The 17,867-nt window shown below is 45.5% G+C and overlaps 1 protein-coding gene across 2 annotated transcripts; it reads right to left on the bottom strand.

Annotated features, from left to right (window-relative positions):
* Positions 1–3,010: 3,010 nt before the first annotated feature.
* LOC106888563 (carnitine O-acetyltransferase) lies at positions 3,011–17,370 on the bottom strand. 2 transcript variants are annotated; one of them, XM_014942860.1, is made up of 14 exons: positions 17,204–17,370; positions 15,572–15,835; positions 14,999–15,117; positions 12,385–12,438; positions 11,202–11,367; positions 10,430–10,604; positions 9,754–9,932; positions 8,603–8,703; positions 8,019–8,138; positions 7,397–7,519; positions 6,907–7,042; positions 6,367–6,429; positions 5,549–5,686; positions 3,011–4,988 (listed from the first exon to the last, which is right to left on the bottom strand). In XM_014942860.1, exons 1-14 carry the CDS (start codon positions 17,345–17,347, stop codon positions 4,773–4,775), a joined length of 1,998 nt encoding a protein of 665 aa, XP_014798346.1. In that variant the 5' UTR covers positions 17,348–17,370; the 3' UTR covers positions 3,011–4,772. The 2 variants fall into 2 exon arrangements, with proteins under 2 accessions (XP_014798346.1, XP_014798345.1); XM_014942859.1 differs by lacking the exon at positions 12,385–12,438 and adding an exon at positions 12,970–13,023 and having other exon boundaries at positions 17,204–17,366.
* Positions 17,371–17,867: the final 497 nt, after the last annotated feature.

Below are 17,867 nucleotides of genomic sequence, written 5' to 3' on the forward strand. Positions count from 1 at the left end.
AGGGGAGTATTTATTCAAAGCACAATTGACTTGAACTTTCACAGATGAAAGGACAGCTTCTGAACTGGCTCAAAGGTCCATCGGTGTGCCATCGATGCAGTCATGTCAGCAGAGGTAAAATGACTGTCACATCTCGGTCTCGCTGCCTGTTTTACTCTCTCCACTTTAATCAGACTCCTGCATTATAAAGCTGCTTGAAGTGAGATGTGTTTCTGGTCATCTTGATATTTTTTTTTTATTTTTTTATTTTTTAAGTTTTCATCTGTGCCTGTTGCCATAGGAGTTTGTGTGTTTGGATGGAGTGGGAGCTGCTGTAGAAAAACTGTTGGACAACCAGAGTGTCCAGCTGTTAACTGTAGAAAGCAGTGATCCTCATCTAGGAGATCAGGAATGAAGGCTGTTTAAATTTCTGTTTAAGTAGCTATGGGTGGTAAACCGTTCTCAGTTATTACAGCAAATATATATTTTTTTATTTTTTTTTAAGAACTGTTTAGTATGTGCATAACGTGAGCAATCCTGTTAACATCCGAAGGACCCGAGCACTGGATCTGCTCTGAAGGTGCATCAGAATAAAGAGGCATCTTGCAGGTTTCACAAGAACATTTGGTCTGACTTAGACCAGCTCTATTAAAATGAGACAGGACATCAGACAGGCCACATCATACGTGTTTCAGTTTGAAAGCTGGTACTTACCACTTCTTGCAAAACCGTTTCTTTTCTTTTTATATCTCTCCTAAGTTAACTTACAAAGCCAGAACAACTCTCTTCCCCAAGGACAAGGCTGAAAGGGTGGATTGTTTGAAGAGTGGCTAGCACTTCCCTAGTGCTTCCCTGGCCTCTCTTAAGCTGCTCTGACAGATTGCTGGAAAAACTGTGTGTGGAAGCACCTATTAAGAACTAGAGCATCAGGGAGAGGTTTCATCTCCTCGTGGAGAGCAACGTAGTGTAAAAAGCTATTCCACTTCACGTTGCCCTCAAACCCAAGCTTCCTACAGAAATTCTTAGGAGTAAGGGAAAGGAAGAAGAGCTCTTGTAAGACACTGTAATAAACTCTCCTCTGTTCTCTGTGAGTTGTTTGTAATCTGCATCTTTTGCCTACTTTTGCTGTACCTTTCCAGAAATCTTTGCAATACTTGATATGGTAGAAATTCCTTAGTGATCCCATGGATTTTTTTTTTCTTAACTAAATGGTGCTGTGCAGGAAAAAGATTTGATCTCTGCCTTATTATCCTACACTTGTACGACGTCTCCTGCCACTAGTTTCTGAAATGGAATATTTTCTTTGGAATATGTGGCTTTGCAAGCAGATGCTTTCTGTTCCTCCCCCTGTACTCAAGGGGGTTGGATGGAGATAATAAAAAGAAGGTGACGGAATGCTGTGGTTCACTGTTCTTGCTGTCCCCACACCAATATCCTCCCACAGGGGCAGTTAATGTAACTTCTGTGGTCTCTAAGGAGATTTAAGCCTTTTTTGTAGCATTTATCTTTTTATTGTGTTTCATTTTATTCAAAGAACGTTTCAAAACTTCGCATGACATGGATTACGCTACCGAAACAGTTATTTAACACAGCTAACCAGCAAAGCATGCAACACTACCAGGCTGTGTCATAAATTGCACTCAGACCCCCAGAGTTATCTGAATATTTTCAGTCTATGCATTTCTTAAACTATTTGTTCCAAATGGGTAGTTTTGTTTTGGAACTTAAGTTTCTTGTACTTAATGTGCCTTTAAGACAATGGACATCTCTTGATGAAACAATCAGAAACAGGGAGAACAGTATTCAGTAAGTCAACACCAAAAAAATCAAGAAGGTATGAATCAGAAGGACATCACATTTTAGAACCTGTACAACAAGAAAAGACTGTTTAAAGGAAAAACCTTGTAATGATTTTAGTGTCCTTTCAAGCACTTAAAAAATCAGCTTTGTTCATCTGAATTTCAGCTCCACAGATCGTTAAGGATGCATTAAGTGGTTTTTGAATCTTGTATCTCTTTCAATGCAATAGGCTGCTTCTTGCAGCTGTGCTCTGCTGAAGCCAGTGGGATATCCAGATTTAGATCCAGAACAGATCAGTCCCATCTTCCAAGATACAGTCACAGCAGTGTGTACTTCTGCTTAATCTTTAATAGGCACTTTCCTTTGAGAGCGTTCCCCTTTGCTGAGACAGAAAAGGGCCAGTCTCAAATACTTCAGTGGCAATACTGTAGCATCAGTGGTTGAAGGCATTGCAGACAGGGAAAAATTACTCCTCCCCGAGCAAGAGAGGTTGATTCAGTATGGGGGGAGGATTACTTTGGCAAAAAAAGAAGATTTTTTTCAATGTAAAAGGCTCCATAAACCCAGATGTTATTCCAGCAAGGTTTGGTCTTTTATGTAGTATTTACACAATCGCTTACACTGTGATAATACTGAGTATCCTCTTGCAGTTTTCAGTCTAATTCATAGAGGATTCAACAGAGCAGGGATGTGCGCTTGCAGGTTTGTAGTGCTCCTGTTGGTCTTTTTTTTTTTTTGGACTATCTTACTCCATTCAGGGTTCTTCTAAAAGATCAACTAAATCCATGTAGATGATGTGAAAGTGGCAGTTCATACAATCACTGGCTGTGCAGGTGAGTTTCAGTTAAATTTTCTTTTTTAAGGTTTATTTAGGTATAAGATAGAAGCTTTGACATAACATCCTTTTAGGGAAAATGCAGTAGTGCTGGCTTGTGTCTTTCAAGAAGAAAATTAGAATATTTTTTTTCTTTTACTTTAAACAGGTTTAGTGCAAATTTCTTCATAGATGTTCCCCAAGGCACTTTGATCACGCCCCTTGCTGTTCTACGATCAGAATAGTAGCAATTATGATCAAGTATTCCCCTGTAACAAAACAGGCCATCAGACTCCTAGTGCTTCTTGTTTATGGAGATGTCCCAGCAGCCACATCTTGAAGGGTGTGCAATTTTAAATATTAAATTCCTGCTGCAGAAATAGCACTAAAATTCTTCATTACCATATGATTTTTTTTTTGTTCTTTAAACAGGTTTAGTGCAAATTTCTTTGTAGATGTTCACCAAGGCACTTTGATCACGCCCCTTGCTGTTCTACGATCAGAATAGTAGCAATTATGATCAAGTATTCCCCTGTAACAAAACAGGCCATCAGACTCCTAGTGCTTCTTGTTTATGGGGATGTCCCAGCAGCCACATCTTGAAGGGTGTGCAATTTTAAATATTAAATTCCTGCTGCAGAAATAGCACTAAAATTCTTCATTACCATATGATTTTACTAAATAAAAGTATAGTCAGGAGCTTGGATTCTGGCAGATGCATTGGAAGTGCTGCTTACAAAAATTCCTATGCTAAAACTGTATGTTATGTTTATATAGAAATCTTTTACTGTCTCAAGTTTTGTCAACTGAACATGGAAACACTATCATGAGATCCTGCTCTCACAGAATGGAGCTGGCACAAATCTGAGTAACATGGCAGTAAGAAAAAAAAAAACCCTCCAAAAGTGGCAGAAAAGGTGTTGTGCTGTTACTGCAGCAACAACGGCTGCCACAGCGGACAAACATCTGCATCTTCTCTGCTTTCTTCCTGCTTTTCAAAGTTTTCTGCCTTGTTAAATGAGAGTGATATGGGCCAGAAATGGAAGTATGTTCTGGAGTTCCTGCTCAGAAAAGTTCTTATTTGTCCACAACTTGGGCATAACACATTATGCACAAATAGGTTGTTCCTGAAAGCGAGGTATGAAGCCCCATTGGATTATCGTGCGCCCTGAAGGAGACCAGGCACGTGGCCTTTTGGGTGGTAAAGAGAAGGTCAGCATCTGTTTCTTTTCCTCAATTCCAAAGAAAAGTACAATGAAGCAAGTGTCCTGCTAAACGCATAGGCAATCCCATCTCCTCTCTGCAAATGTTAAGGTACATAAAGCCAAAGGTATGAAAACCTGTGTGAGAGAAGTTTTGTAGAAGGTTTTGGGGGAAAAAGTTTTATGCTGAGCCTGAAGATCAATGGGTAGGACAACAGCAGCAAGCTTAACAAAGAGCCCAGAACAACAACAAAAAAACCCACCTTAGTTTGTAGCATATGATATTCTGTTGTTAATAAGGTCAGTGCAACAGACAGGAGATCCCAGCATCCTAAAATGAGGGGAAGGGAACATTTCCAGCCCTGTAAAGGATCTAATGGTCGGAGTGCCTGGGATAAGTAGTGCAGTGCACTCTAACAAGGCTGGATCTGCTCTGACTTAAGAACTTCTTTCTCCCCTTGCCAAAGTTCAATGGTGACGTTTTGCTGGAGCAGCAGAAAAATCTTCAGTCAAGTTTGAAAGACGCTGCGCTCTTCAGAACACTAAACCAGCAAAAAGACTTGGTCTTACAGTAGTCGCATCTATAATAAACATTCCCTGCTTTTCCAGGAGAAGAACTACCTTCCTCACCAAATGGATTTAGCTAGTGGTAAGGACTGTGCTTTCTGTATTCCTTTACAGTAAGTTCCATAAAAATCGTATTTCAGTCCTCTTTGAGGACAGGAAGGTGCACTTTGCATCGATAGGAAAGGATCAGTCGGTTCTACTTCGGCTTAAGACAACGTTTCCTCTCACCACAGAGGCCAATACCTGCAGATGACCATTCTGTAATCTCTTGCTGAAGACATGTGGTAGACGCCCTCCTAGGTTCCAGACAGGGTAAAGATGTCCCCCCAAAATCATTTTCTGAGGAACTGGGAACTTCAGTGCATGAGGGACAGCCCCTTTAGTTGGGGGTTTTGCATTCTGTTTGCCTCTTACAATTTGGATTTAGGAGTGGACTGGAGCAAGGCCCTCATGTCTAGCAGTGCTTTCTCAAGATAATGCGACATGCGGGCTGCATTTGTGTCAGCACAGCTGTTGAATGCTGAAACTGCAAAGTTGATGTGTTCATCCATAGGGTTGTAACAGACTCCGTAGCCATCTGGAACCACGGGACCAAAACACATCACACAGTCTGTCTTTGCCGGGACCTGTGGAGACAATGTGATTAAAAACTTCTAACCAGCCAGCTAGAAATAGAGCCATCAAATGCCAACAGCTCTGTCAACAGCAGAAGAAACTGCCATCTCATGGAAATGCTCTAGAAGAGGACCTTTTGGTCAGACCATGCTGGATTCTGCCACTTAGTAGCAATGGTTTTTCCTATGCATTTGCAAAGGGGTATTTCTTCTCCCCAAGACAAGAGTGTAATAAATTACAGGCAGAACTGTATCAGTAAGAATCACAGCACAGCAGGTGAATGTAAGGCCATTCTGGCAGCTAACTGCAATTGATACCGCTTGCAGGTAGACACCAGTCACTTCTGGTGACCTTGGCCTTGGTTATGCTGGTGTTTTACAGGGTTGAAAAGGACTGTGGCAGCTCTAAGCTCTGAGCTGCAACTTTATGGGATTTGCAGCAGGCTTAAATAGTTTGTCGCCAAATGAAGATGAGTTTCTAACAGAAAGGAATGAAGGAGAAATGCGGAGAAGAAAGGAAACAAAAGGATACAGAGCACGTGTGGTTCTATCTTTGCTCAGATGAGTCCTACCTGGCTGGTTGAGAGGTTGAAGTGCATTGCGACAGCGTAGGCCGTGTCCATGAACAGCTCGGGCATACTCACGAGGTCCTCAATGGCTTGAAGCTTCAAGCCCAAGAGGTGGCGGTCTATTGCATTGCCCCTTATTGCCTGTAAGGAAGGAAGACTAGATGAAAGCTGTCTGGCAGGCAAGGGAGCAAAAACTATTCATTTCTTTGGGTTAAAGAAAAAATCACTTCTAAAAAATCTTTAAATGTTTAACATTAGAAGGAAACTAGAATCTTGCCTTCGGGACCAATAGGTGCTCCTGTTTGTAAGGACTGTGAAGTTAAACATGCAGTGGAACCAACCTTACAGTTCCTGCCTATGGGGTCCCTCTGGTTTAAGGGGTCCTCCTGCAACTTTGGCATTAATCGGTAACGGCGACAGTGAGAACTAAGCTACTTTCACATTTGATTCTCTCCTTTTGGTAAGTCACAAGGGACACTTAAAGCACTGGCTGGAGAGAGAACACTCAGTCCAGTCCGTGGTCTGCAGCACTCTTAGATCAGAGTCAGATGCAACTTTGGCATTAATCGGTAACAGCGACAGTGAGAACTAAGCTATTTTCACATTTGATTCTCTCCTTTCGTTAAGTCCAAGGGACATTTAAAGCACTGGCTGGAGAGAGAACATTCAGTCTGTGGTCTGCAGCACTCTTAGATCAGAGTCAGACCTATGCAACAGCATTAATGGCAGTGTAGCTACGTCAGCAGAGAAGGTCTCATCTTTCACCAGAACCCTCATTTGTGATGTAAAACCCCAAGTCTGGCTGCGTAGAGGGCACTCACCATATCCGTGTATTCCCTGTGGGCCTGGGTAGCTCTCCTCAGCAGCTCTGCTTTCTCCTGGTCCTGAGAACACATAGATCTGTCTGTAAACTTTTCTGCAGAATGGAAAAACTCATTTTGGCTGTTCCTCTAGGATGGAGGGCATCTCTGCCTTGTGTGTCTATACTAGACTAATTTTTAGATTTCTTAGATTTAATTTTTAAATCATTTTGGTTTGCGGCATTACTTCATTCTGAATGGAGTTCTCCATCCTTCAGTTTAGCATCCTTGCTAAACAGACTTTCAGAAGGGACATAGTTCTTTCTGGTGGGATTAGAGATGTTCCATGTTTTGTTTCCCAGGCTTTCAGTACATGTGAAAGGAAAGCCAAATGAAACCCAAGGTGTGTAACTCTACACTCCCAGCTATGTTTTAGCTCAGGTTCACATCAGATGCAGTTCTGCTTGGCTGCAACCAGCTGACAAGAGGGTTAGCCAAATAAGCAGCTTTCCTCTTTTTCTGGAGTGGAGCCCTCTTACTCCACTTCTTTGAGATCCTCACCGATTTGTCAGGGCTGTCCATTGATTGCACAAACTGAAGAGACTCTATGGAGGTGGAACGGATGGTGTCTGTGCGGCCCAGGCGGAACATCCTCAGCGATGCGCTCTCATACGTGGCACAGGCATGGCCGTACATCCTGAGGGGTGGAGAAGAAAGTCAGAGAGGTGAGTTTGTCTTGAAAAGAAAGGCCTCTTGTGAAGTGGAAAAACTCGGGGGGAGGAAGGGGAGGACTTCATGTGAGTGAGTCCCATTGACGGCTGATCTCTGATGCTTCTTTACTGGGATTGTACACACACAGAGGGATAAATCTCACTTGGGGCTTGGCAGCTGCCACAAATGAGATCTGCTGTTCAGTCCCAGTGGAAGGGGAAAACATGGGACTTGGGAGGGAGGCTGTAGCAGCCTGTGAGGGACTTGTCTGGGACACCTTAAGCTTATGTATTCAGTTCGATGGTGAAGTGGTTGAGAAGCTACTTGGTGGTGGTCTTACCTGTAATATGCCAACTGCAGGGCCAGCTGGATAAAAGCATCAGGACTTATCTTCTCTGACTTGGGGAAGTTTTTCCCAAATTGATGAAAGACCATGACTATGACATCCAGGTCTTCGACCATTCTGCAAGGAAAGAAAAAGGAAGTGTTCATTTGCCTGTTGCTTGTTCTTGTAACATAAAGGTATGGACTTGCTTTCACAAGGCTCAGAGAACAGGGTACCTGGAGCTGGTCTGTGCGGGGACAGAAAGCTCCATCACACACAGATTTGTTTGGGCAGCACCACAGAGATGAGCTTTTTTGGCTATTGCTGAAAATCTTCACAAGCTTAGATGGGAGTGTGTGTGTGTGTATGTGTTTACGCTCCAGTATCCCCAGTTAGATCCAGTAAAGCCTTGCTCCTTCTCAGTAAGTCAGATGGATTGGTAATTACCCCTTTCCATCACCTTTGACTTTATTCCTGGCTGGCAGTTTTAGCGTGTTTTTCAGCTGGGTTTGATGCTGTTGACCCAAGAAATCATTGCAGTGGGGGAAGCCTCATTTAAATGACTGGCACGTTGCAAAGGGGGACATGAATTATTCCCTCAGTCACTCACCAGACCTCTCCACTGCTTCATACTTACATGTTGAGGTTCTGCTTTGCCTTCTCTATGTCATTCTTGATTTCTGGGGTGATGTTAAACCGCAGCTTTTTGGGCATTGGCAAAGGAATCATGGGTGATCTCACCAGCTCGGGTTTCTTCCTGCATAGAGAAATGATTATGTTAAACCAGACCTTTAACGAGGCTCAGCTGAGCACTTCAGGGCTCAGGTAGAAATACACAGATCTTCCCTAACACCTTGTGATATTAGTCACAGGCTGAAAAATTCTTCACAGTGCCATTATAGTGTTTTCTGAAGGGTATGAATGAAACGTCTTCTGCACCTTCTGCCCCAAAGAAACACCTCTCCCAGGCAAAAGTCCTTTTAACTCTGAACACTGTAATTTCCTGAGGATGGAAGCAGTAGCAACACTTTGATCAGAGCAGCTTGGCCACTCACTTCCCTTCACGAATACAAGAACTGCAATGCTTAATTCGCACGCCACTGCCCTCTCTCCAGAACTAATTCCTAGGGTGTGAGCTGTGAAGAGGCACGTTCTTGGGTGGCAGGTGGTTTAAAAAACCTATCTCCAAAGCTGAGGAAAAGCAGAGGAAGCAGGACTCACGTGAACTCCACGATGTGATCCAGAAGAGCAACGATGGGCGGGCCTTCCGAGGGAGCGTGCTCGTACACGAGACCACAGGAGCCATCTTCAGCAATGATGAACTAGGAGAGAAACACCAGAGGAGAGTGTTGGAAACAGACATCCCGTGTGAGAAGTGGGACCTACCCAGAGATATCTTAGTACCTCACTGCTCTGTAACAGAACGGACAGTGAGCCTGTCCTTGCACCCTGGAAAGGTCACGCAAAGGTCTTGTTTAGCAGAACAGCAATGGACGCCTTTCAGCAGGCCTAGAAGATCTCACAGCACTGGTACAGTTTTGCAAACTTAACTGGGTAAGTGTGTGCCTGATAGATGCATTGGTGTGCTCAGTGTCCTGTCCACAGAGTAGTCCAATGGTTTTGATGTACTTAGATGGACACATAATACAGGAATAATATCGCCATGAACTGGCTTACCCTTACTTTTCAATTAGCTGGAACATCTAAGCTTTATCCCATCAATGAAGAGTTCTAAATAGGAATAAAATAGCTGAAAACATTATGAAGAGTTCAGCAGGTACAAGAAGAATCTTTGAAAGCACCATTGCTACTATCCACAAGCCAGAATATACAAACTAATGAAGGAGAAGCTCAAATAGCAGCTGCTATTGAAGGCTCTTGACAAGATTGAATGGAGAAGAGATCAGAGGAATGCCGTGGGATGGCAGCTGATATTTGAAACAAAACAAAACAAAAAAGCCATTGGGCAGCTCCTGGCAGAAACAGAAGTGACAAGCCTAGGGGAGAGACAAGGAACAGACCTCCCTACGTTTGGGCTGCCTCCAAGCACACGAGGCATTGTTCACCACAGGCAGAAAATTGATTTACAAGGAACACAAAGAACTGCTACACTGAATAAGCGTGGGCAGAGGAGTAAAAGAAACAAAAGTCCCTGAGGCAGGAATGAGTGCTTTGTGGTGACTGCAAGGGAAACCGTAAGATCTCATACTGTCAGCCACCACGCCTTGTCTCCCCTATTTCTCCACTCTCTTTGATAGGAGGAAAGACTTCCTGCGAAAGTTTTCTGGGATTTCATGGACTTTTGTAGTCTCAGGAAAAAGCATCTCGTTCCAGACCCGTATCTTCAGCATCTTTAGACCATCAGCACTTACTTGAAGGGTTTTGTCAAACCATCGGTTCCCACTGTTCAAGCGGCTGCCTCCGCCGTGGAGCATCTGGGCGGCCACGCGGCTGTTGTAGACGTCCTCAGACACCCGGGGCATGGGGGCATCCAGGCAGACAGTGCAAATGCTCTTCTCAATCGTACGCACAGATTCCTTGTTGGTCTTATCTGGGAGAGAAATGAACAGCAAATAAGGAAGGGGGGTCGAAAAACTTCCATTTGAATTGGAGGGAGACTGAAATTTGAAAGAGCAGGTTTGAAGGGCCCAGTGCTGGATTCCCATTGTATCTCAGTGCAGTACTGGTCATTTAGGGGTGTATATGGTTATTAAAATTGTAGCCAGCTGGGCAGTTACAGATGTGAGCATGCTGCATTCACCCTCTTTTTTTCATGTTTCTTACATCCCACCCATTTGCAAGGCAACAAACTCAAGGATTTCAGGTCTAACAAACCAAGCTTCAGACTTTACCCGTCTTTCTTTACCATCCAAAATAGAACTAACAATACTTTGCAATGAAATCAAGTTGCTTCTTTGAGGTGGAAGCTCACGTTTTCTGTCCAGAACAAGCTTCCAAAGTAAAGAACTGAGCAGAGCACAGGGGTGGGGTTGCTAGTTCAAGCATTTGTGGTGTTTGTACCACTTGCACGTTGGGGACTCTACAGACCTTTCAGGAGGTTGTTATAGGCTTTTGCCCAGCTGTTTCGGTGGTTGGTGGTGAGGATCCCAATAGGTTCTTTGTTTGTTTGGAGGGAGGTGTTCCATATCTTCTCCAGCTGAATGAAGAGCTGGTCAGTGGTAAGAGGACTTCCATCACTGTTGTAAACATCCAGCTCAAAGAACTGAAGGTGAGAAGAGCAGACAAGGACAGAGACCGAGCATGAGAGAAGATCCTTGTTGTCCAGCGCCAGAAACAGGGAACAGCCACTTTGAGGAGGTAGGACCTGACCTAAGAACCCAGCTTGTAAGCAGACCTTTGAAAAATGCTCAGAATTGAGAGACCCAAGTCCAACTTTTCTTGCAGGGCATAAATACAGTCCAGGTTTTTTTTAAGGAAGCTCAGAAACCATGGTAATGAGGGCCAAAACACATGAGGAATTCCTATTTCTGAGCCTCAGCTGTGGAGGTAGGGTTTGTTATCCAATTTCCACTTGCAATTTCCAATTCCAGACATGATCTCAGGGCTTTGAGAGACAGGAATTGCAGGGATAAGAAACAGAGGAAGAGAGGGTTTTTCTGCCTCATGGTCTGTTGCTCACACACACCCATCCCAGCTGTTGGCCAGTTAAGGCCAAAGGCGATAAAGGAAGCAGCAATGAATTCCTGGTGAGGCAAACCTTGTGGGCAGAGACCTTCTGTTGCCTTTCCTCAGGACCACAGCTTGCTGAAAGAGACACCTACATCTCAACAAACCTCAAAAAGCTCAGGAGTTGCCATACCTGGAAGTTATGAACCACTGTGATGTGTCTGGACTGCTTTTTGCCCTTGGCATAGTTGACGATGGAGTCCCGCTTGGGCCCGGGAATGCGGCAGGATGAGAGGATCTGGTAGTACTGGTTCATGCAGAGGGGCTTCCCACCCATGTACTCCACTGGCAGGGTCTCACTGGAGACACAGCAAGGTAAGGAGAAAGGGGGAGAGAAAACAGACCAATGAGAAAGTGTGTGCTCCCCACACAAAACAGGCACGGGCTCAGCCATGCAGTTCTGTCACTGGCTCAGTCAGACCTAAACACCTTGGTGCTGGTGGTATAAAAAAAGGGCCATCCTTCCCCACTCCTACCAGCTTTCTTAGCAGGGGCTACAAAAAATGTCTTGTCTGCTGGCCTTTCATTGGGGAAGTGGAAAAACACTATCCTCTCTGTAACACCAGAGAAACTGATCTCTCGACCTACTACATAGCTTAGCATAGACCATGCTGTCTGTAGAGAAGAATCCAGGGCACAACGTACTGGGAGATGCATTGTTTCTAGTGAAATGGCAGAAAGAGGGTTTTGGCTATAATTTTGAGTGCTGTGCTATCTATGACTCATGCACTAGACCAGGACTCAATCAATCACTTGAGCAGTCATGTTCCAACTGCCCTTCTCATGACTGGCCCTGAGCCTTGTCTGAATTTGGATGTAAAAGTGTGATGTTGGTAATGTGTTGGTAAATGTATTTTTGGAACGTAAATAAGGCATGTTGAGCAGAGGTTTGCTGGTGATCAGAAGAAAAAGAGTAGGGAGGAACAAGTCCCTCTAGAGCTCATCTAGAGATGAGAAACACCAGAAACCCAAACCAAGAGAAACAAATTCCTGCAGCCTGAGCTGTAACTTGTTCTGTGGGCAAACAAAAGTATGTAGCTCCACAGGACTGTCAGTCAGGTTCACTCCTCCTAAGCACGTACGCGTGCCAATGAAAGTATTAAGATAAACAAAGAGCACTAAGAAAGAAAAGTAAATTTGCTTTTTTCCAGTGGTAGTTACCTTGGCAGCAAGTGGTGATGTTGATTACAATATCTCTTTTCAAATATGTGTTGTGTTCTCTTGCCTTTCTATTTGGAAGGGAGATTTATTGACTAGGCTCAGCCTTTCTATGACAGCAAGGAACACATGAGAAGTCAGGAGGGTCTCTAACTTACTTGTCAATCATGGTCTTGAAATCCAGGATGCCCTCAATCAGCCTGGCAGCAAACCTGGAAAAACATCAAACGTAACAAATTGAGATTCAATCACAGAACATCTGCATGTGTTGGTAAACGTATTTTTGGAACATAAATAAGGCGTGTTGAGCAGAGGTTTGCTGGTGATCAGAAGAAAAAGAGTAGGGAGGAACAAGTCCCTCTAGAGCTCATCTAGAGATGAGAAACACCAGAAACCCAAACCAAGAGAAACAAATTCCTCCAGCCTGAGCTGTAACTTGTTCTGTGGGCAAACAAAAGTATGTAGCTCCACAGGACTGTCAGTCAGGTTCACTCCTCCTAAGCACGTACGCGTGCCAATGAAAGTATTAAGATAAACAAAGAGCACTAAGAAAGAAAAGTAAATTTGCTTTTTTCCAGTGGTAGTTACCTTGGCAGCAAGTGGTGATGTTGATTACAATATCTCTTTTCAAATATGTGTTGTGTTCTCTTGCCTTTCTATTTGGAAGGGAGATTTATTGACTAGGCTCAGCCTTTCTATGACAGCAAGGAACACATGAGAAGTCAGGAGGGTCTCTAACTTACTTGTCAATCATGGTCTTGAAATCCAGGATGCCCTCAATCAGCCTGGCAGCAAACCTGGAAAAACATCAAACGTAACAAATTGAGATTCAAACACAGAACATCTGGGGCTGAGGAACTAGCTGTGGAGGGCTAGCAGAGCTTCTCTCTGCTCCTTAGAACTTTCTTCTGCCAAGCCCCTGTCGTACCCATCTCTGGTGAGCTCATACAGCCACTCTGGAGTTGTGATTTGAGATTGCTGGATCATCCTACCACGTGGCACTTTTTTATGTATCTTACTGTATAACCAAGAAACTCTGGACAACTTTCAAGAAAGTGGGGTTCGGTCCAGATGCATAAATGACCCTCTAACAGCAGCACTTTTTACTGACGTGTTGTGATTTTGTCACATCCTAGTGCTGCATCTTAGCATTAAAACAACACTGAGAAAAGGGGATTTCTGCCCTTCCCTGGCCATGTGCTGCCTCTTGAGTTTCAAGCCAAGGCGCAGCTGTGTCTCCCTGTGTCCAAGACTCACCACTGCTGACTTACTTAGTTCCTACCCAATGAACGTTCTGCTGCTAATGCATCTCTTAAGAGCATTCCTCTGGCATTGAGGGATCTGAAACAAATGTGGGCACGCTGCATGCCGCCACCGAGGCGTTGTGTTTACCCAGCTCGACATAAACACTGCAAATGCCAACTCCCAGCAGGGAGGGAGGCTGTGACAAGCCACATCAAACTGCTTAGCTCGGGAGTGACAGGTTGGCCTACTCTGACCTGGGAGCACCCACCCACACATGGGAGGAAAGAGGCAGGAGGTCACTGTGACAAGAGGTTGGAGTCAGCTGAGTGAGATTCAAAGGCTTTAAAGCGGCGCGAGCATTTGGCATTTGCAGGCAGTGTCATCTAGATCTGCTCAGCCTACCCATCCCTAGGAAAGATCAAAGGGTGTAACTTCAAGAACGTAAGAGCTGTTAAACAAATAAGGCATCCTGCAAAATAGTTTTCAATGAAAATTTCACAGCCTTATTGCAAAACCTGAAGCATTAAAACAGCTGGGCAACAACAGTGAGACAGCCTGTGCTCCCTTCAGAGAGCAACCAGCCTGGGAGCAGAGTCAGGGCTTGGGGGGAAAGGTTAGCCAACTTGCTTTCAGCCAGCTGTGTTGCCAGAGATTAAGGAATGGAAAACTCCCCTTTCTAAACTTGCCTTCTGGTTTCTGAAGCTTTAGTCTCAACCCACGCTCTCAAACTTCTTTCTATACTGGATGTTTCTATACTTCTTTCAGCCACAAACTATACAAACACACGTGTGAACTGTGGCGAAGGTAACGCTGTATAAAGGTCAACGTTAAAGTTTTGCAGGTGGATTAAATGCACTCGTAGTGGTGGTTAAAAATTAAAGGGAGGCCACAAGGAAGAGAGGACACGGCAGGGTTTGATTGCAAGAAAAGCTTGGAGAGGCTGGTCACTGTTAAGTTTCCCAAACCATAAATCACAAGCGAAATGACACAGCAGGGGACAGTCCCCTGCAGGAACTCACTGAATGACAGTCCCTGCAGCAGACTCCCCCATTCCTTTAAACTAGCAAACTCCAGAGGCATTTCTGGTTGGTCTCCCTTACGTGCCTGGTCTACTTTTTATGCCTTCTTTAACTGTACACACAATCTTAGCGCCTCTTAGTCTTCAGTGTGTCACATGAATCCTCACAATGACTCCAGCCAGTGATTTGGCCACCTCATAGTGAAGATCTGTGCTAGAGCCAAGACCAAAACCTAGGTTTTCAGTGCCTGTTCAGTACCTGAACCACCAGAGTCTTTGGTTTTCTCCCCTGATGAAATATTTAATCTGGTGCAACCAGAAGTCTCCTTACAGCCTGGCAGCCTTTCCTTATCTGCACAGCCCTCTCGCACAGCACAGACAGCTATCAAACTTGGGGACCACATGATAATTAGTCTCTCTCCCAATCAGCGTGAACACCCTCCTCCCCGTCCAGCAGAGATAGCTCATCCCATCTGAAACTTTAAGAGAAGGTAAAAAAGGACTTTTACCTGAGCTGACCTTGTCGATCCAGAAAATCCTGCTTGGGTAAAACCACACCTGGGCTGGAGTGGACCACCACGGGCAGGCGATACTCCAGGTAAGCTGTCTTCAGCCACCAGTCTGAGAGCTGGGACAGAGAAAGGCAACATGCAGGCATGGCAGCTGCTGCTCTTTGACCCAAGCCCGGCTTAACGGTCTCAGCATCCTGCCCCCAGCTCTGTCCAACACTTTGCAAACAAACTGTTTGGGTTTTGTGCTTTGCACATGGATGAGTAGAGGGGGATCTGAGCAAGGCAGTGGGGGCTCCCGGTGCAGGGCTCAAGCAGAGGGTTTCCTTCAACTTCTTGGGGCAGTTGTGTGATGCTAACAGGCTTCAGCAACCACAGACATGGTCAACAACTCCCTGTTCTGCCATAAATTTCTCTGCTCACCCGAGTCCTGGGAAGGAGCTCAGGAAGGTGGGTTATTATGGTGATGCCATTAAAACACAGGTACCAGTGGATGCAGCCAGGACATTTGAGAGGTGTGCATCAGACCTCCACCCACCCTAACCAGAAACTGGGGACAGAGTCCCGACCTACCCAGTTCTCCATTTTCTTGGCTCTTCTCTCCAGGCCTTTCTGCAGCCTCTCCCCAACGCCTCCAGGTTTGCGGAACTCAGCCACCAGCTCCTGCGTGTGGTTCAGCTCCTCCTCGCTGATGATGGGCTGCAGGGCCAGCAGGTAGCGGTCCAGCGTTTGCTGGAGCGGCGGCACAGGGAGATGGGGCAACGCTTCCTGATGAAGTTGGAATCTGCCTGGGATCTTGCCTAAAGCTGTCGGCTTCAGCAGGCCGTAGGGCCTGGCCTGCAAAGCACAGAGCAAATGTCGAGACAAAACTTCCCCCCGATACGCACGAGGTAGCAAATAACCTAGATCTGAGTCTCCATCCCAACCTCTCTGAGGGCACACAAAAGTGCCAACGTGAGGTACAGGTCTACTGATGGCACGCTGGAGACCATTGTAGGCCATCCAGAAAAGCTGCAAAAAAGAAACTTGATCTCCCGATACCGATTCTCACCCCGCTGAGGAAATGCCACCAGGATAAAGATACATCTCCAACCCTCTGGGCACCTTCCAGCTGAGCATTTCCATGCATTTGACAAAGTCAAACCCTTCCATCCCATGGTAAGTGGGAAGAAAGCAAGTCGTGAAAGAAATATTCATCTTATGTACTGTCAGAAACTGTTTCGTTACATCTTACAGCAGCATTAGGCTATAAAGTTAATTAGAACGCTTGTGCCAAATAAAACTACCCTTTGGCCTTTGAGGAGGCAGAATTTAGGTAAGTTTGGGGCAGGATTAAAATGTCTTTTCTCTGACTGGCCAGGGATCGTGCATCACCAGTGATGGTGAGGGAAGAACTGGCTGTGATGTGCAGGCCTTGGGGCAATGTGCCCTTATGCTGGTGAACCTCCCAGTTACTGGAGAACCCAGGTATATTAACAGAACCTCTGTCCAGCAGTACCAGTATGGGACTGGCCAAATTACAGGAGCATTTGGAGAGAGAACAGTGAGAGCTTTTCAGGAAATTGTGGGTGATGCCAACAGGCTCCTGGGGTCTGATGGGGTCATGTGGGAGTGAAAGCCTTACAAAGCACCGTGCCATCTCCCTGGGTGGAGAAACAAAACGGAGCTAACCCAACAGCTAACCAGGAAATGAACTTGCCAATTTTTGCCCCAAAAGAATAACAACATCCTCTTGGGTGAACAGGGTTGGACATCCTTCAGCTTGAAGATGTTTAAATCGTACTCTAAAAGTTTTCAGTTCCCTCTGCTCCCCCCTCCTCTGTTGGATCTACTGAATCAGACACTCTCCTACAGGACTCTGGACTTTGCATCCTGAGTGCACTGAGAATGCAAAGCCAGTGAGAACATGCCCTTTGATTTCCAAGGCAATGAGAAAATAGCCATCCCCCCGCCTCCTCCCAGGAGTTAAGCACAGAAAAGAAGAAAGAAACAGCTAAATCCGCAAGGTGACAAAGCCTCTGTGTGGTGCTGAGCCCCCAGAGAAAATGCTCTTTGCTCTTCGGAGGACCTGGCAAAAACTATGGGATCAAGGTTTGGAGAAGAAATGTTAAAAATAAGAGAAGGGGGAATTACTGAAGCATGAAAAGAGAGTAGGGCTAGGAAGAAATGAAGGGTGTTAATCGTGGCAGCGTGGGCATACTGTACCTTCTCTGCTTGCTGCTGCTTCCTATCCATGGCTGGTAGGACAGAAAAGTCCGTAAACCTCTCCCTCGGCCTGTCTCGGTTTCCTCTTCCACCTGACAATGTGCTGCCCATGCAGGGCGTCACCTTATTAGCAAAATGCCACATGACTGCTCTGATCAGAGGGCTCAAGGCCAGGCTCAGGCCCAGGAGAGGCCAAAGTAATCAGACCATCCGGTTGCATCAACTGCCATGGAGGTGCCTTTCTGGAAAACCCTCCCACGGGCACTGACCCTCAGCCCTGCGTTGCCCAGTCAGTGCTTGCTGATCAATACCGTGTGGGCAGAGTCTCGGATTAACAGCTCTGTGCCTCCAGCCATGGCAGAAGTGAAGGTGTTGGGGACATCGTTCCCTCAGCCTTTGCCTGGACTATGAAACTACAGTGGCTGTTGCAAGAGAAGCCTGAACATCAGGCAGGAGAAACCCCAATCTACACCCTGGCAGCAGGTGACACTGTGGGCTGTCACCAGATGGGACAAGCTGCAGGGAGGACTTATGTGGGCGATGGGGAATTTGGTCCCTTTGCTCAGGCAAAGGTGGATGAGGACAGCTCTCCAGCAGGAACAGGCAAGTGACCCCCATCACTGTGGGTGGTGGTAGGATGAGTTGGAGATGGGGGGAAATTGAG

This window comes from Calidris pugnax, unplaced genomic scaffold, assembly GCF_001431845.1.
Source record: "Calidris pugnax isolate Ruff unplaced genomic scaffold, ASM143184v1 scaffold102, whole genome shotgun sequence".
NCBI classification, from domain to species: Eukaryota; Metazoa; Chordata; class Aves; order Charadriiformes; family Scolopacidae; genus Calidris; species Calidris pugnax.

Coding starts and splice junctions, on each gene's coding strand:
- LOC106888563 (XM_014942860.1), bottom strand. CDS start 17,347: ATGTGGCATTTTGCTAATAAGGTGACGCCCTGCATGGGCAGCACATTG. Junction 11,368..12,384: donor TTCAAGACCATGATTGACAA/GTAAGTTAGAGA, acceptor CTGTGTCTCCAG/TGAGACCCTGCCAGTGGAGT. Junction 10,605..11,201: donor CAGTGGTTCATAACTTCCAG/GTATGGCAACTC, acceptor TCTCACCTTCAG/TTCTTTGAGCTGGATGTTTA.